This window comes from Hippocampus guttulatus, chromosome 23, assembly GCF_054856545.1.
Source record: "Hippocampus guttulatus isolate MCC_2025c chromosome 23, RoL_Hgut_1.0, whole genome shotgun sequence".
Taxonomy (NCBI): Eukaryota; Metazoa; Chordata; class Actinopteri; order Syngnathiformes; family Syngnathidae; genus Hippocampus; species Hippocampus guttulatus.
Window position 1 is genome coordinate 154,473 of NC_141283.1, and position 23,097 is coordinate 177,569.

General features: G+C 43.4%; 3 protein-coding genes across 8 annotated transcripts; 2 read left to right on the forward strand and 1 right to left on the reverse strand.

Moving 5' to 3' along the window:
- The first annotated feature begins 309 nt into the window (after nucleotides 1–309).
- LOC147185549 (glycerophosphocholine phosphodiesterase GPCPD1-like) lies at nucleotides 310–12,696 on the forward strand. 4 transcript variants are annotated; one of them, XM_086104058.1, is made up of 20 exons: nucleotides 310–554; nucleotides 2,223–2,289; nucleotides 2,687–2,777; nucleotides 2,870–2,954; nucleotides 3,949–4,024; nucleotides 4,560–4,601; nucleotides 4,998–5,121; nucleotides 5,473–5,713; nucleotides 5,787–5,949; nucleotides 6,022–6,151; nucleotides 6,314–6,368; nucleotides 6,457–6,552; nucleotides 6,810–6,884; nucleotides 7,285–7,324; nucleotides 7,431–7,489; nucleotides 7,556–7,621; nucleotides 7,696–7,832; nucleotides 8,085–8,220; nucleotides 8,329–8,489; nucleotides 10,598–12,696. In XM_086104058.1, exons 2-20 carry the CDS (start codon nucleotides 2,241–2,243, stop codon nucleotides 10,800–10,802), a joined length of 2,031 nt encoding a protein of 676 aa, XP_085960184.1. In that variant the 5' UTR covers nucleotides 310–554; nucleotides 2,223–2,240; the 3' UTR covers nucleotides 10,803–12,696. The 4 variants fall into 4 exon arrangements, with proteins under 4 accessions (XP_085960184.1, XP_085960185.1, XP_085960188.1 ...); XM_086104059.1 differs by lacking the exon at nucleotides 10,598–12,696 and adding an exon at nucleotides 9,206–10,563; XM_086104061.1 differs by lacking the exons at nucleotides 310–554; nucleotides 2,223–2,289; nucleotides 2,687–2,777 and adding an exon at nucleotides 3,474–3,512 and having other exon boundaries at nucleotides 2,872–2,954; nucleotides 3,797–4,024.
- Nucleotides 12,697–13,281: 585 nt separating this feature from the next.
- Nucleotides 13,282–16,981, forward strand: LOC147185550 (beta-soluble NSF attachment protein-like). Its single transcript, XM_086104063.1, has 11 exons — nucleotides 13,282–13,485; nucleotides 14,069–14,148; nucleotides 14,301–14,417; nucleotides 14,615–14,661; nucleotides 14,831–14,908; nucleotides 14,989–15,044; nucleotides 15,108–15,192; nucleotides 15,369–15,473; nucleotides 15,549–15,617; nucleotides 15,683–15,733; nucleotides 15,897–16,981. Exons 1-11 carry the CDS (start codon nucleotides 13,385–13,387, stop codon nucleotides 15,996–15,998), a joined length of 891 nt encoding a protein of 296 aa, XP_085960189.1. The 5' UTR covers nucleotides 13,282–13,384; the 3' UTR covers nucleotides 15,999–16,981.
- A 203-nt stretch (nucleotides 16,982–17,184) lies between these two features.
- Nucleotides 17,185–21,560, reverse strand: LOC147185551 (uncharacterized). Of its 3 annotated transcripts, none has more exons than XM_086104057.1 (8): nucleotides 21,463–21,560; nucleotides 19,778–20,589; nucleotides 19,353–19,464; nucleotides 18,995–19,158; nucleotides 18,720–18,814; nucleotides 18,484–18,651; nucleotides 18,249–18,406; nucleotides 17,185–18,014 (listed from the first exon to the last, which is right to left on the reverse strand). In XM_086104057.1, exons 2-8 carry the CDS (start codon nucleotides 20,578–20,580, stop codon nucleotides 17,481–17,483), a joined length of 2,034 nt encoding a protein of 677 aa, XP_085960183.1. In that variant the 5' UTR covers nucleotides 20,581–20,589; nucleotides 21,463–21,560; the 3' UTR covers nucleotides 17,185–17,480. The 3 variants fall into 3 exon arrangements, with proteins under 3 accessions (XP_085960183.1, XP_085960182.1, XP_085960181.1); XM_086104056.1 differs by having other exon boundaries at nucleotides 19,353–19,536; nucleotides 19,778–20,587; nucleotides 21,463–21,499; XM_086104055.1 differs by having other exon boundaries at nucleotides 19,353–19,536; nucleotides 21,335–21,471.
- Nucleotides 21,561–23,097: the final 1,537 nt, after the last annotated feature.

Here is a 23,097-nt window from a genome sequence, read left to right on the forward strand (position 1 = left end):
CGTGAACATAACTACTACATTATGAATTTTGGCTGGTCTCAGCTTGTTTATTACAACGGTGTGGTGAAGGGAAGCGGAAAATAAGGAGACAAATAACACTAACGCATGCTTTCAAAGAAAAACGCAAGAGTGTCTTGTTTGCGAGACGAAAATAATTAAAAAGCCAATATTTCGCAATGAAATTATTTGAATACTTCTTCTATCATCATACTGTCAAAATTTTGAAATTAAATAACAGAAAAGTTACATTTGAACATTGTAGTTGTTTTAATTTGAAATGAAATCCTCTACATTGTCGCTATTCTCTCGACCACTAGGCGAGGACAGAAAGATATTTGTTGGACTAGCTCTGCGGTTTTTACGCGTGTCACCGCCTTGAAGCCGTTTTCGTTGACGTGATAAGAAGTTCAAGTTAATTTCAGCGGTATCATTCGTTGTCGGACAAAAAAAAATGCCTCGCGGAAGGCGGAGAGGTTCGTTACCGTTCCTAAAGATGCCTTTGTAACCTGACCAAAAGGACTCCATCACGAACCGTCCCATCGCTGCCTAAAAAGGTAATGAACAATTAGGAAAGCTGTCGGGCAGGCTTTGCGTGGCCTATGGTGTTTAAAAAATTAGTAATTTGTCAATTTCGGTTGTAAACGTTTAGGCTAAATGTATGTACTTACCCCCCCCCCCCCCACACACACACAAACACACATAAAAACAAAACGGCAACTTCATGTAAAATGCGTGCTTTCGATGTTATTTACATGATAGGGTATTTAAGTGACATACTTGTGTAATCGGTAAACCGGTTTATTTAACCCTCTGTTGTCCTCATTTCCTGTACACACCCTGTGTCCTCCGGGTCAAAATGGCCCATCTTCACTAAACCCCCCAAATAAGCAGCTAAATTGAATTTTAAACACCAAATTTCATATTACTTGAAGAAACAACGTGTCCTTCACCACATTATGTGTGATATAGTTCTCCCTCTTCACTTGGATTTCTATAGCTTAATAAAAGGAAAAAAATGTGCGAAAATGAGTTATGGATGCATTTGTATTCATTCCAATGACTAAAGTTTCTTTCTTGTTTTTCCTCCAGTAAACTATTTAGGACAATACAATACAAGACAAAAATATGAAAAATAAGATAACCCATTCAACTAATTAGCACATGTAGCGCAGTATGCAAGTGCACAGCCTTTGCAGATATATTTCTTTCACCTATAGCACACAGTATGTGTTTTACAGGCCTTCTTTTGAGGGCAGAACTGGCATTTCTTCTTCTTACTTGCCCTCGCTGGGGAAGTGGCTGTGGAAGGTGGATCATCAGGTTTCTCAGGAGCTCCTGTACATTTTGTTCTGCATGCCTGCCTTGTTGGTTGTATGCTGCTGAGGACCATGTTATTTTGCCATTTTTTGAAAGGAACGTCTCTCTTTCAGCTTCAGGGATTTCTTCTTGTTCTGAAGATGATTCATCATATTCTGGGTTATATTCCTCCCCATCTTCTTCTGATACATCCTCTACTTCCTCTTCAGAATCAGTTGTCTTGCTGGACAGCAGAAAAAAATCAGCTCTAGAGCCTCTTCAATGTCATAATGCACACTCATGGCGTCAGCACAGAGAGAATTCGGAGTCCTGTCATCTGTAGCACCTTTATAGCCCCTTGAAATCCACAAAAAAAGAGTTCTGCCATCTACGAGAACGTATCTTGTCTTGTTTATGTCTACTACTGTCTTGTTCACGTGTTCTACTAATTGATCTGAGACACAACTAAAACACTGAAACATTCTATGGTGTGTAAATAACCTTGACCTTGATTTCAACCCTATTTGCGTCATGGGTCATTTTGACCCGAAGACCACCTTTGTACTTTTTTTTGGAATGTTGTCACATGTCACATGGAAATGTGAATAAAAACATTTCAATTTTTCTGCAGTTGGGGCCAATCTAGGAAAAGTCATAAAATTTCAAGTTAAAAAATTATCATTTAGGGGTTTTTTGGGGCGTTTTTAACACAGTGACGGGTCATTTTGACCCGAGGACAACAGGAGGGTTAAAATGACATTTCACTGCTAGAGTAACTGTACAAAGCGTCAAAGCATTTCCACAGTTAATATAAATGTGTACTATCGACACCATTTACATTACTGTCCATGCGGGTATTTGAGTGACAATATGTACACGAAATAATATATTCCCCCCCCCCCCCCCCTCTCGTTGGCACGTGGCAGTGGACAGTCTTGTCAATAATGGACGTCTCCCAGGTGACCCTCAGTGTCAGAGGAGAAACTTGTCCAGGTTTGTTCAACCCGGCCGACACAACACAAAAGTACAAATAGTCAACCCTTGCTGATTTGTCACTTAATGTCATTGTCATTCTTGCAACTCTATCCTTCGTTGGGTCCATACTGTACCTTGCCTTGAGCTCTTACCAGACGTTCCTATGCCTCATCTTGAAATGCTTACCACATTAGCTCCTCTGATGTCAACTGCACAAAGAGCCAGACTTCTATTGAAGTCTTTTAGGGTTTTTAACATATTGACATGGAACATATTTGCTATTTGCAGCAGGTAATGCTCCTGAAAACCTGCGAATAGCTAGGGTTGACTGTTGTGTTTTATGCTGTCGAGGTAGTTGATATGCTACTGGCCTTTTATTTCCTGTTTAAAATTTCCGCTCCTGAATGCTCCTCAGGCGAGGTGATTGCCGTGGTTGGGAGCTGTGAATCCCTCGGCATCTGGAGCTACCAAAAAGCAGTGGTCTTGAAAGCCCTGAGTGATGAGGGGTTTGTGATAACTTGGTTTTGCAATTCCACAAAGGCTCAAAAGATCTTTTTTGTTTGCATTCTGACTGCAATGTCCCCTCTCGCTTCACCAGAAATAAGTGGATGACAACGGTCGCCATTCCCAGGGGAGTTGAGGTCAAGTACCGCTACTTCAAGGGCTTCTTTCTAGAGGCAAAAGTGAGTCATTTTATATTAACACTCTGATGCCATAAGTCAAATATCTTGCAATTGTGAAGTTGTCGGGTGTGACATGGATGAAATTGACACAGATTTTCAAGAAACTGTGTCCAACAGTTGTGAAGTGTAAAAAGTGCAATTACTGTAAAACCATAGAACAGGAAATGGACGATGTGTTGTGGCTGTGTTTTGTTTGAGTGACTCCTCCCAGGCACAGAAAGGAAAATCCATCCATGGTAGACAATTAAATGTTTCATAATACAACAATGCGTCATCTAAAGGCTAAGTACCTGGGGCAAAGATTTCGTGCTAACCTGACTAAACACACTTGTTTTCTATCTTGTGACATGTCCAAGTGCGACCTAGCTGATGTCATGGATTGACTTCTGGCAGGACCGAGAAGACTACTTTTTTTCCCCCTCTTCTGTCTGTGAATCTGTGAATAATTCTCTCTCTCTCTCTCTCTCTCTCTCTCTCTCTCTTTCATGAACTTTCACCTTCCTTTGAATGCCTACGAAGAATCATCTAATCTAGTTGTTGTTGCAGACTCGACGAAAGGTGGTTCCAAATTTTGCTGCATGTGCAAACTTGAATGCCATAAATGACACGATAAGCAAATTCTGTATTTCGTCATATGCACACGCAGGTTAAGTTGTTGGTAAAATCTGTTTGTGTATTTATTAATATTATATTTTAGAAATGATTTTCAATCCACAAACGGTGGTATTTCAAAATTAAAATGCTGTCAAAATACTTTCTCCAACCTCGTTGTATAAATCTGGCGATTCCATGGAGGGCCTAACATTTCCATCTTCTCTCACAAATCCCCCCCCCCTTTTCAGACATGCACCCCTCCTCCCAACCCTCCGCCCAAGGCCACTGATGGTCTGTCTGGTCCAAAGATGACTTGAAGAGCAGACCGAAACCTTTTACTCATGCTGTGTGCATTAAAACTGTGAAAAACCCCAAAACAAAACAAACATTTTACTTGCAGAGGGCGGGCGATCCTTCTCAGGTGATAGTCAATGTGTGGGAGAGCCATCATCATCCCCGCACCATGAGCCCCACAGGTATTACAACAGGTGCACAATGTGCTTGGCTTGGGCAAAGCTTGTTAATAAACTCCTTGTAGAGCTTTAAAAAAAAAAATCACCCCTGGAGAACATTTCAGCACTTGTTGGTTTATGGAAGCGATGAGCTGGGATACTTTCTGGAACGAGCTTTGCACACACGTAAACGCTGTAGTAGTCGCTTGGGGTAACAAGCATATGACTGTAATGTTTGCTCTCGCAAACCAAGTTGGTTCTAGAGAAGCCTATGGCAAAAACACCTTTGTCACACCACCCTTTATTACTGTTACACGATCATTCTTGGGAACAAATTCTTTTCTTTTCACAATATTTGGTGTTAGCTTTGGAAAGGCATCATTCCGAGCTTGTCCTTTAATGGTTGCCATTCAATGTTCACAAAGTATAGCTACACTATCATGTATTGTTGTTAATATAAAGTAACTATTAATAGGAGCTGCTCTGGGTTGAGCGGTTTTGTTTTTTTGACACATTTATTTTCTCTTGCTTTCTCTAATGCTGTTTTCCTTCATTACAGCACCTCACGTGAATGTCAACAGTGGGCAGTTTGGAATTCACAGTAAGTCATTGGACCAAATGAACAAAGAAATAAAAAGCTAACCTTATTTCCTCAAGTAGGACTGTGTCAGCTGCTTGAATTTAAAAAACAAACAAAAAATCTCTGTTTATATTGTCACTGTCAAACCGAAATAATGTTTGCATCCAAAGTGGAAAAAAAGTCATTTGGAGATTAACAAAAATACGAAATCACTTTTTTTTCCCATTCATATTTTTTTTCCACAATATTAGCGTCCTGTTTATTTGTTCTGAGCAACAGCAGACTTTGTTTTTAATTCAGGGCATAGTTTAATTTTCTAAGACTTTGGTTCTGAATAGCGTTGTTGGAGCTAGAACAGAACTGAAATTAAGCATGAATGATGTCCTTCCTCATTTGCTGTGTCCTCCCACGCTTTAGATGGGGTCACGTGTGTCGACGTCGGCTGGCTCACGTGCCAAACGGAGATTCGCCTGCGTCTGCACTATTCCAAGATGTCTCCGGTGTCCATCACCAAGAAGAAATTCAAGAAGTCTCGTTTCAGGTGGGCCAAAACGCAACGCCCAACACATCCTCTTGGGAGAATGATTTGAGCCCACAGCGGTTACATGAGTTGAATAAAACACGAACACTGAGCAGGCGTTGACCATTTTGTCAAGGAGGTCAAGTGTGCAGTAGTTCCATTTTTTTGAAACCTCAAAAACAGCACATGGACATTTTTTACCTGCTTTTTTTGTTTTTGTTTGTTCATTTCGGGCAGCTCTGGCTTTAATGCATTTTATATAGTGCCCTGCAGTTGGCTTTGATTTAAAAAGGTTTTGGGGAAAAACAATTAAGGCCTGAGTAAGGTAACATGCCATTTGGTAACATAGTTTGCATCTGCCCATCTGTTCAGGATCAAATTGACACTGGAGGGTGTTGAGGAGGAGGACGAAGAGGGCGAGGACTCGCACAACATGTCATCCCCACCCAAGGTGCCCACCACCCTGGAGATCAGCATGATCAGCCCAAAATGCTACAAGTCCCGCCACTCGCAGCCAGAGTGCGGCTACGCCCTGGAACCTTCACGGTGGACCGAGTACAGCATCCACAGCATGGACCCCGACAACCTGGAGCTCACTTTTGAGTTCTTTGAGGCAAGAAGACACGCCTGGGTCGAGGTGAGGATGACTTTGAAAGCCTTTTTTTTCTAATAGTGGGACTTTGCAGGAAGATATGAGCGAGCACGTGGTCCAGGGCGACGTTCACCCGGGTTACGTGGGCACCGCCTGCCTCCTCTCCTCCACCTTCCTGGAGAGCGGCAGGGACCACGGTCTGGTAACGCTACCCATCATGGGGCGCAACTCCAGGCAGACCATCGGCAAAGTGCGAGGCAAGGAACCTGTAAAGATTGGGAAGATGAGATGACAGCGAGGAAGAAGCCCAACCGTCTGTTGTGTTGCAGTGGACTACCTGGTGATCAGGCCCATCCCGGGCCTGCAGTGCGACATGAGTGCCACCTTCAGCAAGTACTGGAAGAAAGGAAGGTCCTTGAACGTGGGCCACCGGGGAGCTGGAAGCACCCAAGCTGCCAAGTAAGTACAGTACAGTCAATATGCTGGTTTTGGCTATTCAAGGAAAGTCTCACTGTGCTGTCTTGTTCTAGCTTTTGACTGGCTGTGCGAAAGGTGCTTTTGGCGCTCTACCCCTCTCTTGTTACATGCCAGTCTCTCCAAATGCACTATTTATGTTTTCAGGCATCACAGAGTGCGAGAGAACACCATTGCTTCGTTTAAGAGCGCCGCCAAGCACGTATGTCTCTTTGGATGCCAACAAAGGCAGCGCGACCTTTTCGACAGTACACCGTTCAAAACCCATGCAACTTTGTTTGGACACGCAGGGGGCCGCCTACGTGGAGTTCGACGTCCACCTCTCCAAAGACGCCGTGCCCATCGTGTACCATGACCTCACGTGCTGCATCGCCACCAAGAAAAAGGTCACAGCTTGGATTGGGGTCATGAAATACAATGACAGCATAAGATTGACGGCATAGCATTTACTTGACGGGCTCCATGAGCGCTGTAGACAAAGGGGGAGGTCAGCTACGTCTATGTGCAAACAGCCTTGGTCATGCCTCACGTCGCAATACATTGACACAGTGACTTTTGCACAGTGTCACGTGGAATGGTAGAAGCATGTCAAATGGGAAAACAATCCCTTATCTTGACTTGGATGTCGCGTGCCATTTTCCAGAAAAATGACCAGACTCTAGAGCTCATTGAGGTGCCTGTGAAAGATCTAACGTTTGATCAGCTGCAGCTTCTGAAGGTAAGTTACACAGTCCACACAAACTCATCAGACTTTTTTTTTTTTCAATGACAATCATTTTGCTCAGATTGGGGCAAAAAGAAATGTTTTTATTGATGTATTTTAAATCTCGTCTTATACCCACACGTGTCCCATTTTTGTGGCCCAAAAATTTAATTTACTGTCATTAAATTTTATTTAGAACAAAAGTTATGTTTGACATTTTTTTTTGTTTTCTCTGATATTAAAGCTACTCGAAGAACGCTTCTAGTTTAGGCAGCCTAATGACGTGACTGTATTTTCTTGACAGTTATATTATTGGGCACAAGGGTTAACTTTGAGTGTCACTGCACGTTTGTGAGATTGCCGCACAGTTCTCAAGGTGCCCAGTTAAGTATGTGTGTTTGTCTTGTTTACTCAGCTGGCTCACGTCACCGCCATGAAGGGAAGCGATCTCAAAGGTCTTGTTTTTTTAAAATTTTATTTTATTTTTTTTCCCAAAAGCTGATTCAGATACGACGTCAAATAACATAACTCAGCTGACCCAACGGTGTTTTTTTTTTTCAGACATGATGGAGGACGATGACGAGATTGACGAGCATCAGCCCTTCCCGTCGCTCTCGCAGGTAAGACAAGCATCATTCTTTTGACTTCTCGATTGACTGAAATCCTTCCTCTTCCCCCTGACGCAGATCTTCCAAGCTCTCCCAGAACATGTGGGCTTCAACATCGAGCTCAAATGGATCAGTCAGATGAAGGTGATGCATCTAAAACAGAACACGACAGCTAAATCTATGGAAATGTGCGAAGTGCTCAACGTTTGTCCCGACAGGACGGGTCATGGGAAGGCAACATGTCATCCTACTTCAACATGAACATGTTCATAGACATCATTTTGTCCTGCGTTCTCCGTGAAGGAGGCAAGCGACGCATCGTCTTCTCTTGCTTCGACCCCGATATCTGCTCCATGTAAGCTCGCATACGACCGTTAACAGGAGTGACATCTTCGTGGTCAGTCAAACTAAGACACAAACTTTACTAAAATGCAAACACAGCTAATTTTACCGATCTAAATGGGGTTGGGTTGAGTTAACTAACTTCCAAATAATGTAATAAATACTGTACTATTCAATGTAGTCTGGACTAAATAACCGCTAGATGTCTGGTAGCATAGAATCCTATGAAGTCATATCCAAATTTATTCCTGTGTTTATCCCTCAGGGTGCGCCGCAAGCAGAACAAGTACCCAATCCTTTTCCTGACGCAGGGCATCTCTGAAAAGTATCCAGAGCTGATGGACATCCGCTGCCAGACCACCGAGATCGCCATGAGCTTCGCTCAGAGCGAGAACATTCTAGTATGACCCCGCCCACCCTCCTTTGGACCCTCCTTTGGATATTAAACAGGAACACTATTCCCGTTTTTGGACATCAGGCTTACATTTTTTAACAAATGTGTCGTCCAGGGCATCAGCGCTCACACCGAGGAGCTGATGATGAACGTGAGCCTCATCAGGGAGGCGCAGGACAAAGGCCTGGTGGTGTTCAGCTGGGGCGATGACAACAACGAGCACGAGAATAGGAGGAAACTGAGGGAGCAGGGCATTGACGGACTCATCTATGACAGGTAAGACATCCGTGCCTCTATTTTTTTTCTGTCGTCATAGCACTTGTCCTCATTCTGGTCGTGAGTGAGCTAGAGCCTAACTGCCTTTCAGTGGCAGGACATGCACTGTCACTGTTGGGCAGAGTCTTTGTCTTGCCTTAACTACCGGTATTCTTTTTCATGAAATATGAATATTTTAGAGTTATTGAGCACTCAGTCAGTGTTAGGAAGGCCGGAGCCCAGATTTGAACCCAATCCTGGCTTACTGCATTGAGGTCAACATGACGAAATGACTTATTTTCACTTCTTAAGCCCGATCGCATTTGTGCATGGTGGGAAAGTGACCAAATTGTTCGTTGCATTACCATCTCCTACAGGAAATTTTGATGATAATTTCCCGGTCTGACAAATAGGGGTTATTTGGCTTTGGCGGACGTCCACTGCCGTTCCAGTTGATTGTGTTTTTTTGGAGCGGGTCACAAAGTTGCCTGGCGGTGAAAAGCTGCAAGGTCAGCAGGTTGTGTTTGTTTCTCTTCTGCCTTCTCACAGATTTGTTTCTGCAAAAACATTTTCTCCACATCTTCAATGCTCGTCACATCAGACAAGAAAATAATCACCCGTGTGTGACCTTCTCCTCTGCTCCTCTCCACAATACAATTCATCGTGCATTGCGACATGTCCCACAGGCACTTGTATTAACTCCTTTTTTTTTTTTTTTTTTTTTTTTTTACTCCCAGAATTACTGACGTCTCACTGCCAAATTTGGAGTCGAGTCCGTCAGATTGCTGTTAAGTATCTCTGGCATTTTAGTGCTTGGATGCTCATATTTGACTTTGGAAACAGGAGCTTTCAATGTTCCTCAGTGATAATGCAAGACAGTTGACTTGTTATGCACTTCTTAATTATTAACCCAGAGTAGTGCATTGGGACTGAACCAAACAAGAAATAGTTGGTCAACTGCCCTGACTTATCATTTTCTTTTTGCCTTATGGGTCCTGGCATGTCGCGCTCTGTGGCTGGGTTGCTTCAAACTTGAATGACAAGCTTTTGCATGAGGCACCGGGTGTGTTGGATGCGTTGCTCACTCGAACAGCCATGGGCCACAAAATGCCTCACGGGCCAAGCTTTGGAGAGTTACTCATGAGTCTTGTCAAACATTCCGACTTCACAGCGCTAATTGAATTGCATGGGGATCCTATATGTATTTTTAGCATCAAGGTTTTTAGTAGCATAAACATTACAGAACAAACATTCGGTTTGGTCTCTGCAGCATGTGATCCTCCGGGGGAATTCAAATGATAGTCTTTAAAGGGATTACAGCCTCACTTTACGTCGAAAGCTTAAAAGATCACCAGCCTTCTGCCTCACCATTTGGGATACTTAGCTGTCACACTATACTAAAAAAACACCCTCAATCTTGAGACAAAAGTAAAAATAAAATATGCATCAGTATGGGGATTGCTTGCATAATTACACAGACGCCACATTGTAGTTCTTCATCAGGTTATCCATATTTAGACATAAAATTGCTGCAATGGATACGTAACAGACAGGATATTGCCTCAACTGCGGCATGGCCTCCTGTAGTCTGAAAATGAAAATAATTACGTGACATCTGGTGTGACGCGTAAAACGCTTACATGGATGGCAACCGTTGTTTTCAACACTGCAAAGTGGCAGAAGTGGACAACTAAGTGCCACTCTGCACTCTTCTAGTAAGGCTCAGATGCGACCTGTCCTGCCATTTCGTGTCAGTGCAAAGTCCAAGAAAAGACTTGAAGTACCCCAAGGGTTTTAAGGTTTGGTACTGTTTGAAGAAAAAATACAGTCACACCCAAAACTCCAATACCAACAAAACTGCAGCTGTTTTCACAATAATTTGAAAACAATGGAAAGTGACATAAGAGCAATTAATGCAATCAACCACTGAGCCCAAATGCAGGTTTGTACTCATTGTGCTGAGGTCAACAAAAATGGGTGCATTAATGTTTTTTTTCTTTGCCTCATGGCCCATTTTTGTATCTTAAGTGTAAAATGGCTAAATGTAATTCACCAAAATGATAATATGTTGCTGACACTGCTGATAGAAATGTATCAAAGCAAAGCAAACTCCCCCTCTGTTTCTCTAGGATCTGCGAGGAACAAGCGGAGCAGTCCAACATCTTCCAGGTGGAGGAGCAACACTCCCTGCGGGAGGTCATCACAGACGAGACCCTTAAGAGTCCCGCCTGCTCCTGCTACTCCATACCGTGCTCCATGGCGCCATGTGTCGCCGGCAAGGAGCGGGCCTGCAGCGGCAGTGCCGAGTCCGACTCTGGCCTCAGCTCCTCGTAGCCCCGTCCAATTCTCACAAAAGGGATTTTGTGTTCTGAGTTTGAATTTGACAAGTACCTTCGCTGATGTGCACAAAATGGCCACTTTGAATTTCAATTGTAGCGACTGCTTGCCTCTGCGTTCAGATTTTAGGCAGGGATACTGAAGTGTGATATTAGGCCGCATAAAGCACTGCAACATTATGCAGTGCCGTGATCCACTGTTCATCACAGGAGTTACATACCAAACTTACCTGTGTCCAAAGTAGACTTTTTAAACACAACACTTGCAAGCAAAAAATATTTGGAAAATCGATTGAATAATCAAAAAAAAAAACGGATTGTAATATAAGACCTAACATACCCATTCTTCACGCTTTAACCACGTTGTTTAAACACAGAGTATTTCAATGCACGCGCACACACAAATACAAAGAAAAAAAATCTGAAAATGTGAAAAGAAACAGCGATAGAGCTGGACCACGACAAGTGAACTGCAATATAACAGTGGATTACCGTAGCTGTCATAGTACAACAGTATGTGCCATTGTTTTTGTGCATGTAGCCATTTCCCTTTAAAGCAGTAGGGATGATAAGATAAGAAAACCTTTATTAGTCTCACAATGGAGAAATTCCCAATTCATAGCAAAGTTATGAAAGGAAGAAGTGAAACAAAATATAGGAGCTGCTGTAAAGGCAGCCACTCTCGCGGTGCCAGCTTGAAGTCAAAATAAAATCATACAACACAACACATAAGACACAGACAGTCGTGCAATCATAACCACTTTTCTGCATCCTCTTTGTTGTATGAAGATGAGGAACCTGTTCAAATAAGAGCTTCAAACCTGTTTTTAGTCTTGCTTTTGTCCACTTTTTTCCTCAATTAGTGGCCTTTTTGTGAAAGTGGAAATGATTATAACGTGGCACGTGAAGTGTAAAAATGCAACACATCACTCTTTAAACTTGATGCAAGTTGACTTTGTGGAGCTTTTTGGCCCCCCCCCCCCCTCACACACACATAGGGGTCATGTCATCATCATTGGGAAGCTTTAGTTGGAGGACTGTTTTTGCCTTCTGTTACATTGTTTCTAGTATCCTACTAGCAACAATACTTTATCACTTGGTGGTGTATGTCTTGGAATGTCATGCACAGACACATTTTCATGCTGAGTTTTTGGAACAGGGTGCGAACAAACATACTCTTTGCTTCGAAAAATTAAGAGGAACCTGTTTTTGTTTCATGTGTGTTGACTTTTTCCAGGCCAAGAGCCATATGGCTCTTGATGATATGGGCCAGTCAGGCAGTGGCGGTTCTGGGGGGGGCAATGGGGGCCAGTGCCCCTGTAGCACCGATTCTGGCCCCCCCTGTGCCCCCCCCCCCCTCCGAGCGCAGATTACGCAGTCGTGCCGAGTCGCCGATGCGAAAGGTGGAACCAAAGCGCGTGATTTAACATTCTAGTCGGACCCTTTAGTGCGCTGCGCCATTTAAAAATGAGCGGGAAAATGAGAAGCAGTCCGCAGAGAAGGAAATTACCACGACACGAGTGCTATTTGCGTGTGCGCGCGCGCGTGTGTGAGTGTATGTGCGCGTGTTTGTGTGCGCGCGCGTGTGTGTGTAACTTTTTTAGTCTCCCTTTTTATTTTAATTTTTATTTAACAGGATCAATATATAAGACATTGCCTTTTAAAATTTGGATAATTATATGCATGTAAAACATCTAGCTTCAGTGTATTTGCAATTTTTGTCCCCGGCAGGCTGGTACCATATCATCCCCTGGCTTGAATATTCTCAACAGATGGACACAGCGTATTGTTACGCTTGCAGACATTTTAGCCCTCCTAATACTGTTTTTTTCTCATCACTGTAATGTTATGACTACAATTTCAAAGTCTGAAGAAATAAAAAGTCAAGATTTTGAATCTGTCTTTTTAGCCCTGGGTTGAATGTGCCCCCCCATCAAAACCCCTGGCCCCAGCCCGGCCCCCTCAGTGAAATTGATCCAGAACCGCCCCTGCAGTCAGGCATAAATTACGACAAAGGGTGTGCAATATATTTTAATGCGTGAATTGCAAATCACATGTAGACTGAACAGCATGTCGAAAAGGAACCGTACTGTAATTTGCTGCTGTAAACAAACCACCTCAACATAAACTGAATCTGGAGTGCGTGTGTACACAATTTTGCGTTTTAATTTCCGGGAAAAGCGTAAAATGTAATAGTCTGGCGCCATCTGTTGGTCAGAATTGTGAGCTACTTTATAAGTCACTTTCACTTTTAACATTTTGTATTTATGGTGTTAGGAGGTAGGGTATAGTGTAAGAAACAATACAGTGTAAAATGTTAACATGACAACGAAAAACGACACTGGTGTTTAACGTCGCTTCCGTTCGTGTAAAAATCATTCGTTTTTACATTGAGCTGGGAGTTGTAGTTTTTTTTCACTCAAAAGTCATGCGCACACGCTGACGTAAAAATACAACTCCCACCGTGCCCAGTCGAAGTGACTAAGAACCACACTGCTGCGCAAAACCGCTCTGCGTAATCCCTGCCCTGACAAGTCAATCCTCTGCGGTTCTTTTCTGCAAAGTTTATAATCTAAAAACATGGACAACAGTGGAAAAGAAAAAGAGGCGATACAGCTCATGGCCGACGCCGACAAGAAAGTCAAGTCGTCGGGCTCTTTTTTGGGAGGGATGTTTGGCGGGTAAGTAAGCTGCTCTCCGTGACATTACCTGGCACACAGCCCGTTTCTTTACGCCTAGAACCGGTTTGTTCATGTATTAAGTTAAAACACACACACACACAAATAAATATAGACATTCAACTACGAGGGCATGACATGTGTTATATATGCGAACTCATTGGTTAGCCTCTTGATACTTTAAACAAGCTAGCTCATCATGATTATTTGTATTCCTTCACGACATTTTTTTCTACTTTTCGGCAGCAGGCTAATCATTTTATCGTGAATTTGGCACCACATCATCCATAAAAGAAAAATCACTAAGATGACTGCATTAGCATTATTCAGCACTTTCCTCCTTGGTTGAATTTATGACGCAAATAACTGACAAAATATTTAAAAAGGCAAAATTAATGTTTAGTAACGTCGGTAATTATGTGGTTGGCCATGGGGTAATGTCATCCTTTAGCATGATTGGCTGGCTCTCTCGTTTATCATTACTATCAGACTGAACTCAAGAGAGTCCACTCCAATTAATGGCTTACACTATACAGGGCTTTATTGAGGTGTCATGTACCTTTTCCCCTTTCTATTTTCTGCATAGAGGACATCACAAAGTGGAGGAGGCCTGTGAGATGTACTGCAGAGCAGCCAACATGTTCAAGATGGCCAAGAACTGGAGTGGTGAGCTAAGAACATGAAAAATAAACATAAAACCCCCCACACCTGCAAGGATGTTTTTCTTTTTGCACAGAGCAGCATTTTATGATAGTGCTGCCAAGTTAATGCTGACTCATGGTCCTGAATGTTAAATAACTCTTTTAAACATTTTTTAGCTGCTGGTGGAGCATTTTGCAAGGCTGCGCACCTCCACATGCAGCTGCAGAACAAACACGACAGCGCCACCAGTTTTATCGACGCCGGCAACGCATACAAGAAGTCCGATCCCAACGGTGAGCCTCTGGACCGATAACATCAACTGGGAATGCTTAAGCTGTACACATTTTGTTGTCTCTAGTAGCCATTTTGTGTGTCTTTTTGTGTTCTCTGGTTTTTAACTTCTGTCATGTAAACTAACACTTTTCATGACTTAACATTCACCTTCTCCTCCTCCTTCTCTTCCTTTTCTTCTTCTTTATGCTGCCAAAAGAGGCAATCAAGTGTTTAAATGCCGCCGTCGATATTTACACAGACATGGTAAGAAAGCAAAATATGTAGTAAATAGACACTTCATTAGCAAAACAAGATAACGTTATCCAACACAAAAGCTGTCTCAAAAGGTAATACTGCAAAAAAAATTGATTGACACTGGTAGAAATATCTTCATTTAACAACTAAATAATTCATTGAAATAAATCCATTCCAGGGAAGATTCACCATCGCTGCCAAACATCACATCAGTATCGCCGAAATCTACGAGGCTGACCTGGTGGACATCGAAAAAGTACACTTCTAATTGATTCTGGAAATATGTGCCACTATTGCCCGAGAATACTTAATAGTGTTTGTTTTTCTTCTGCAAAGGCAATTGCACATTTTGAGCAAGCGGCAGATTACTACAAGGGAGAGGAATCTAACAGGTATTCAAAATTGCTATCTGCGAGAAATCTATATTAGAATAGTGATGTGATTTCTTCCTGTAGTTCGGCCAACAAGTGTTTGCTGAAGGTGGGGGCCTACTGTGCTCAGTTGGAGCAGTACCAGAAGGCCATTGAGATCTACGAGCAGGTAAAAGCGTGGTCAAAATGGAGTCTGGCATTGATCCTTGTGGGACAACAATTACTAAAAATGTACACTTAGTTGACAGTTTGGTTGAAATGAGTGTGGAAATTGATTTCATTAAATGGTATAATTGGTATCTATAAATGAGGCTGAATGATTTTTATGAATATGAATACAAACAGGTCGGCGCCAACACGATGGACAACCCGCTGCTTAAGTACAGCGCAAAGGAGTATTTCTTCAAAGCGGCGCTGTGTCATTTCATCGTGGACGAGCTCAACGCTAAGGCAAGTATGCTTCTTGAGGGTTTCTTCTACACCGCTGGTAAGACCTTCTCCCATCCAGGTGTGTCCTCCCCATAGATTGCTGTGGAGAAATATGAGGAAATGTTCCCGGCTTTCTCAGATTCGAGAGAATGCAAACTGTTGAAGGTAACCGCCATTCAGTTTTTATTTCTCAAACAAAAGTATTAATAATCTACTTTTTTTTGTTTAAGAAACTGCTGGAGGCACATGAGGAACAGAACAGCGAGGCCTTCACAGAGGCGGTAAGTCTTTTTCAGGAGGCTCAAGGGCCACGTTTGATTTTTAAAACTGAGATTGGCCAGTTTGTTCTTGGCTGATCCACACTCTCTCCTTTTGTCACCTGTTTCTCTTCATCGTGGCCATCTGCTTTATGCTTGACAATCGTGCCGTGCTTTTGTGGTTCAGGTCAAGGAGTTTGACTCCATCTCGCGTCTGGACCAGTGGCACACCACGCTGCTGCTGCGCATCAAAAAGACCATCCAGGGTGACGAGGGAGACCTCAAATGAGAGTAGGCGGACGCCCACACAATCAAGTTATGCGCATGCCCCGCCCCCCCAAACGCACACACACACACACCCACAACACAACATTGTGCTACAGTGGCGTTTCCGTCCAAATCCAGTCGATATGTAAAGCATTTCCACATCCACTCCTCTCGAGTGGAACACTTCTGTATACCTCATGTTAGTCATTCAAGGTTTTTCTTTTTGTCGTTGTAACTCCCATATTCTCAATGAGGTGTGACACTATAAAGAAACAAGACCTTTGCAGCCGATACGTATGCTTTTTAATATTTGAAATGGCTAAATATAATTGCATTTTTGTGACCTTTCACATAGCACGATTGGGTCATGATCCGATTGGGAGTAAAAAAATCATGGTGGTTGAGTCTGAATTTAAAACAAGTTTTTTTTCCTTTTTTTCCCCCCATTGGAGAGAAACAGTTATCGATCCACCGCAATAGTTGCACAATTTTTTTTCTTTACTGTGACACATACAACATCCTCTTGCGAGCGACACAATGAAGGTTAAAGGAAGCGCACTAAAACCTTGCGAAAAGATTCTCAAATTGCTCGTGTTTCTCACAAATTCAGAACTGTTTGTAGCAAATATTATCAATATCAATCCTGTTCTACTTAAAACACATTATGACGACGTTCTCGCGGGTTCAGAAAGTTTAGAAATGCGTTAAAAGAGACTGTTATGCATATCAAAAGCCATTTATTTCCTCTCCATGTGCGTGGAATACCTCAGGATTGTTTTATTTAAAATTATGACTGATTTTGTCCGGTTCAATACTTATTGACGGCTATTCTGCCATGTTGGGAGCTCTCTATCATTTCATGTCGTTCCACCTCCTCGCCAAGCATGCCCCTCCCCACCCGTGTCGATTCCAATCTATCACCAAAGTATCCAGCCTATTCTTTAAAATAAAAAAACACAAAAAAACTGAAGCTTGTGCAAATGGACAATAAAGTTGTATTCTATCCGTTAGGCTCCACAGCCATGTTTTATGCACCCAAGTCATCCAAAATCGCATTGTTTTTGTGTTCCACAGAAGAACTCAAAACACATTGGAGTTATTGATTTGAATGACATTCTACAATATGCTAATGGTTTAACTCCCAGCAAATATAGAAAAAATGTCCTTATGCTAACACACTTTGTCAATTCATTTATCTGGGACCAAAATGTAATGACATCTTTTATTTATTTTGTTGATACAGGGCTCCTTATTTGCAATTCATAACCCTGTATTATGAATTATGCATACCCCAATAACAATGCCAGAAAACGTCTTTTTGTAACTAGTTTTCATGAGTGGTGTGCTGCCAGCCACTATTTCTGCTTTGATTCAAAATCTCAATTCCTTTAATGTTCACAACATAATTCACGTAGCAAGTACAACAGCTAAAAATAAGCTCAAATAATGATTTAATACAGCCATGACTGTTAAACATGGAGTCCAATGGAATTCGTATTTACGTTCACACGTTCTCAGGATTGGCTTGGCCGTCATCTCCTTTAATCTCTGACGCTCTTTGCCGAATTTGCTCATCTTTACACATATTGTCAGACACGACCACGGTCAGAATGTTGAGCTGCGCCGCTTCGGCCTCGTGAGCCAGAATGGTGTGCGAGGCGGCCTCTTCCAGCAGGGATGACATGGAGGGGGTATCCACGGGGAGCGAGTGGGTGCTTTCGGAGCAGTTTGCCTCCACAGGGATGGCAAACGGTCTGTCCAACGTGATGCCACCGCTACTGCCATCTGACGTCACCGCCTGATCCCGAGACAGCATCTCAGTTTGGATGGTGGTGACCATGCCCAGGTGGTCATGATTCACCAGGGTGATGGGCCCCGACTCGGGAGGCACTGCGGCAGCGAGAGAGGTGACGTTGCTTTTCGATGCTTTTTTGGCAGCGCTCTTTTTCTCCTGCGTTGTAGCCTTGGATTTCTTCTCCTCCACGTTGCCCTCCAAGACCACCAGGTAGTTCTTCCACGGGGCATTGGCATCATGAGTCTTCAGTTGGGACACAGTGGAGGAAAAGGTCACAAGATGTGGTTTATTATATTTTTTATATTTGGACTATGGTTTAATTTATTTTCAGTTTGGGGTTTGTTTTTGCTTTTAGTGTTACGTTAGTGGTTGGATAGTTTTTGGTTAGTCGGTCAGAATTTTGTGTTTGTTTGTTTGTTCCAACACTTTTATTTCTCCATCTGTTCGGGTCAAGTTTCGAGACGGTGTGTAACTCACCGCAGTGTGTCGGCGAAGAGTCGACTTGTCAGTGAAAGTGCGGCTGCACAACCCGCACATGTAGGGCTTTTCACCGGTGTGGATGCGCTGGTGCCGTTGGAGAGCGTTGAGCTGTGTGAAATGCTTGTCGCAGTAAGTGCAGGCGTAAGGACGTTCGCCTGGGGCAGGGCAGGGTGCGGGATGTCAAATGACAATCTCAGCTTTCAAACTTGGAAGATCCAAACCAAATGCTTACCCGTATGCACTGTCAAATGCTGCCGAAGGGAGTTCCTCTGGGCGAAGCCCCGGCCACAGTGCTCGCACTTGAACGGTTTGGAGCCGGTGTGGATGTTGGAATGATACCGCAGGTATTCCTTAGAGGCAAAGCTCTTCCCGCAGGCCTCGCACATGAAGGGTTTCTCACCTTGGACAACAACAAAAGTTGACGAAAGCGCCATAAAGGACAAGATCGTAATTGGGTTGCCGTCTTACCCGTGTGCGAGCGTTTGTGATAGGCCAGCATGCTTTTCTGGGTGAAGCGGGAGTCGCATTCATCACAGGCAAAGGGCTTCTCGCCCGTGTGGATTCTAAAGACAACCAACAGCCAGACATAAATCTTTTCTGCCATTTCATGGAGCTGAATTCAGTAGTTTTGACTGTCACTATACCTTGCTGGCATCAATAGATGAACAAAAATGTATTATTTAGAGTAAATAGAGTACACCGGTACCTCGTGAGTTTAATTCGTTCCGTGGCCAAGTTCGTACCTGTGGTGCATCTTGAGAGCCGAGTTCTGGGTGAAGCGCGCTCCGCAGTCAGTGCAGACAAAGGCCTTGATGCCGCTATGCGTCCGCTTGTGCAACTTTAGGGATGCTTTGGAGCTCAGTGACTTGCCACAGTCGGAGCATTGGTGCACATGAGGATCATGCACCTAAAAAGGCAAGGTGGACGAGTCAGGAAATGCGGTAAAAGGATTGGTGCTCGAGTTGCAGGACTTTGTTGCTTTTTAATACCCATACATTCCGATAGAAATTTTCCATAATTCCCCAGCTGAAATTCTCATGGGAATTTACCAGAACCCTGGTGGAAATTCACAAGATGTCTTTCACCCATTTGCAACCTGACCTGCTTGTGGTGGCGCACCACATCCTTCTTGCGCTTGAAGGTCTTGGCGCAGATCTCACATGTGAAAAGCCGCTCACTGCTATGGACGTGCTTCTCATGGATCCTCAAGTTGCTGCGGTTGGAGAAGGTCTTTAGGCAGGTCTCGCAGCGGTAAACCAGGTCAGCAATGACTCCGTGGTAGGTGCTAAGCGTGAAGCGGAGGACAATGACTTGAGTTGTGACTCCAAAATTTCCCTGATGATTTCTGAATTATCCAATATTGTCCAAAATGACAGTGATGATAAATAAAATCCTCCTGTGTTTAATCTAGTAAAACATGTGGCAGGTTAGATTCCAGTTGACAAATATGTATGTGCACGGTAATAACTGAATTAGGGGTCCCTGGACCAAGTAGGTTTGGGAACCCCGGACAACCGGGCACCTACCTCATGTGCTTCAGGTAGCTCCTTTCGTAGTGGAAGCACCGATTACATTCACTGCACGAGAATTTCCCCTTGGAGGTGCTGTTGGATGCCCTGATGCCCTCTTCCTCACCCCCGGACAACAGCAATGTATCCTCCGTATCATTCAGACTCAGTGTGTTGTCATCAAAGTGAGGTGAGGTGGGGGAGGACGAGTACATATAGTCATCTTCCTCTTCAGCATTATACTCCTCGCTTCTAGTTGGGATACTTCTCTGCAAGACTTTGCGGCCACCCAAACTCAGTTTGAGCTTGGTGGTCTTCACCTTATATCTTTTTGAAAGCCGCTCTGAAGTCTTCTGAGGAAGTTGAGGTTTCAATGGCTTCTTCTTTTTGCCAGTCGTGGTCACTTGTGATGATTCCTTTACCGCATCCGACCGGGATTTACAATTCATGCTGCAAACCCTGGCTAGCTCTCTGCATTCCAAGATCTTGGCTGCCGCTTGCACATCGGCCATCCTGCCCCGGGCCACCTTCGCCTTACCAGTGTACACAAACTCCAAAAAGTCAGAAAAGTCAGATGGATGCATGTTGGAGAGCGGGATGTGGTCTGGGATGGCATCCAGTGACAGGAAGATGTTATTGAAGTAGCCGCTCGAGGCGGCAAGGACCACCCGGTGAGCCTGAAATGCCCGTGAGTGGCCCTGGTAGTCGACCTGGACTGTGATGTCACTCAGGTGTCCCTGCAGCCTCAGGTGGTGCAGGGCGTCCAGGATATCCTTGTGGTGTTTTTGGGACTTGAGCTGGACCACCGCCATGCCCATCATAGAGTGACTCTGATGGAAACAAGAGTTGTAACGGCAGGTGTTACAGGGTGCAACGAAGAGGTACAGTGGTGACGAGTGAGAGACGGGTCAATGTACAGTATAACGTTAGGTGTGTACTATAACGTTAGCTGTGTCCTATACTGCCCCCAGGTGGCCTAGGCACACAAATTGATGTAAAAACAACTGTAATTACTGTATATTTGTTTAATATAAAGTATAATAGTATAGTATGCTATTCTCAACAAAAACAAACTTTTTACATTGTGGTTGAATTTGGGGCGGGGTGCAAGAATGAATTAATGGCATTTCCTTTCATTTCAATCGGGAATGATCCTTTGAGCATGGTCGCCGAGCTCGCTGAAACCCGAGTCTCAAGGCACTGCTCTACACTTTTTAAACTGATGTATGCAAAGACGAAACGGAGAGCTGCAGGGTGGTCTGAAATGATGGAGGGTAAGAAGGGTGGCCGAAGCAAGTTAGATATCAAAGAAAGGAAGGGGTTACCACCACTTTTAGGTTCTCCCACTCAATACCCGAACTTGAAACCCCAACAGTGACCGTATAGCCGTAATTTGAAACCTTAATCCTTGCATATCTACTATCTGTGTTTTAATAAATGTGTGAATAAAAAGAGTGTAGATCATAGCCAGTGCTGATCATAGCCAGTGTTACATATAAGCCCAATGGCACTCATGCAGAAACGTTTTCCGGAAAGATGCATTCAAATAACGACGCTAGCCCATATTATTTTTACCTAAAAATACAATCTGTGCCCATTTCGTTGTCCTGGCAATACGGGCGAACGAAAGCTACCGTTAAACTGCATAGAAAACAGGGCTGAAGCTCATACTCCAAATTTTAGGATCGCAACGACTTTCTTACCGTAAGGTCGCTAAAATGGCAGCCCCTCTGAACAGTCGAAAACGCTGATCCCTATGCGTACTCGAAACGCACACGGAACTTAATCCGCAGGGGAAGATGGACGGCAGCTCCGCTTAGACAAACAACATGAAGGCGAAGAAAATAAAAATAAAAGCAATACTTTGCAATTTTATCATGGGTGCTCTTTTAGGGACATCAGTTGTCAATATATGTGACAAATTTTAACAATATTTGTTCACAAAGAGTCGCTTTCGCAACAGTTTTAACCTAGTTTGTCTCCAAAGAGACTCCGTATACTGTATGTCCAAGGCCCAGTGTGGGTTTACGCATGCGCAATGTGGCTTTTAGATTATACTGTACTGTACCGTATATGTATTTGTTCTCTGTCCTTGCTAAAATGGCACATTTCTGACATGATTTTCGCCTTTATTTGTGTTCTGTGATGATTTATTGGCATATTATTTTTTATTTTAAAATTTACACATGGAAATCAGCGAGGAGCTTGTGGTTATAGGTTCACACTTTGTCCACATGACGGCGCTATTGCCTAGCTTGTCAACATAGCGAGCCAACTAGCTTTAAAAATATATATATAAACTACCGTATACAGTACAATACATACGGTTACATCTCATCCTTTTCAGTTTTTTTCACCTTTTCATTCTGACATCCAGCAGTTAATTATTACTGAACGTTGTACGAAAAAACGAGGTGATTAAATAGTCCGTTCCTGCTGATACATAACTTGGGAGTTAGGTAAGAGAGACATCTGATAACCAAGCACCTTCAAGGGAGAGTGTCAGTAAGCCATTCATACTCAGAATGGCATAAATCATCCTCCGAGATGCAAAACACATTGTAAATATCCATGCAACGCTACGTGCACGGTGGAGAATGCTCTGCTGTTGCCAAGGTTTCTTGTCTCCTCCTCAAAGAAATCTATACAGCTCCCATTTAGCATAATGAATCCTACAAGCCTGCAGTGCTCCCTCGCTTCGGTGACTCATACTACACGCAGGGCCAGAGCTTTGCACTCACATAAATTAATTTCATTTTATTCTTGTCACTGTATTCAAGGGTTCCCAAACATTTAATTAAACCAGATTGAGGGTGAAGGACGAAACTATCAAGTTATCAAAGTTTATATTATTGATCAAAAGAAAAACTTAAAAGATAATAGTTTCCAGTCCCATAGAGGGCAGTAATTCACGTTTATTGTTACAATATTTTTTAACTGTAGCCCTATCTGTTGGGTCGAGAATACCACTGCCCTTACTTGGTCCGAGATTCATGCAGAGTATAATGACAGATGTGTGGAAAATAAATCCCTCTATCTACACCAAAACCGTGTAATCTAGATGGAGTGTATCCATCGGATGTCAATGCGAAAGCATTGCAGCTTCTCCCCAGATATGACTCATACTCGGCAGCAGATACTAAAATGCAGAAATTAACTGGGAAGAGAGCAAAGCAGCGGTGAAGCGCTGGTGTATGAGCTCCAAGAACCGCAGTCTTCTCTTTGTACCAGACAAGCGCACTGGGGCCGAGCCAGACCGACCGCCACTGGGTCCAGCTCCGTGTTCTGTGGTGGTTTGGCCTTCCGCTCCCCTCAGACTCATTCAACAATAAACATCA

What these genes read in the sequence shown, in the direction of transcription:
- LOC147185551 (XM_086104056.1), bottom strand. Translation starts at nt 20,580, where the DNA reads ATGATGGGCATGGCGGTGGTCCAGCTCAAGTCCCAAAAACACCACAAG. An exon ending in TCACAAACGCTCGCACACGG is followed by an intron (nt 18,652 to 18,719) that starts GTAAGACGGCAA and finishes TTGTTGTCCAAG; the next exon opens with GTGAGAAACCCTTCATGTGC. An exon ending in CTCTTCGCCGACACACTGCG is followed by an intron (nt 18,015 to 18,248) that starts GTGAGTTACACA and finishes TCCCAACTGAAG; the next exon opens with ACTCATGATGCCAATGCCCC.
- LOC147185549 (XM_086104058.1), top strand. Translation starts at nt 2,241, where the DNA reads ATGGACGTCTCCCAGGTGACCCTCAGTGTCAGAGGAGAAACTTGTCCA. An exon ending in CTCAGAGCGAGAACATTCTA is followed by an intron (nt 8,221 to 8,328) that starts GTATGACCCCGC and finishes TGTGTCGTCCAG; the next exon opens with GGCATCAGCGCTCACACCGA. An exon ending in GACGGACTCATCTATGACAG is followed by an intron (nt 8,490 to 10,597) that starts GTAAGACATCCG and finishes CTGTTTCTCTAG; the next exon opens with GATCTGCGAGGAACAAGCGG.
- LOC147185550 (XM_086104063.1), top strand. Translation starts at nt 13,385, where the DNA reads ATGGACAACAGTGGAAAAGAAAAAGAGGCGATACAGCTCATGGCCGAC. An exon ending in CAAGAAGTCCGATCCCAACG is followed by an intron (nt 14,418 to 14,614) that starts GTGAGCCTCTGG and finishes TGCTGCCAAAAG; the next exon opens with AGGCAATCAAGTGTTTAAAT. An exon ending in GAGAATGCAAACTGTTGAAG is followed by an intron (nt 15,618 to 15,682) that starts GTAACCGCCATT and finishes TTTTTGTTTAAG; the next exon opens with AAACTGCTGGAGGCACATGA.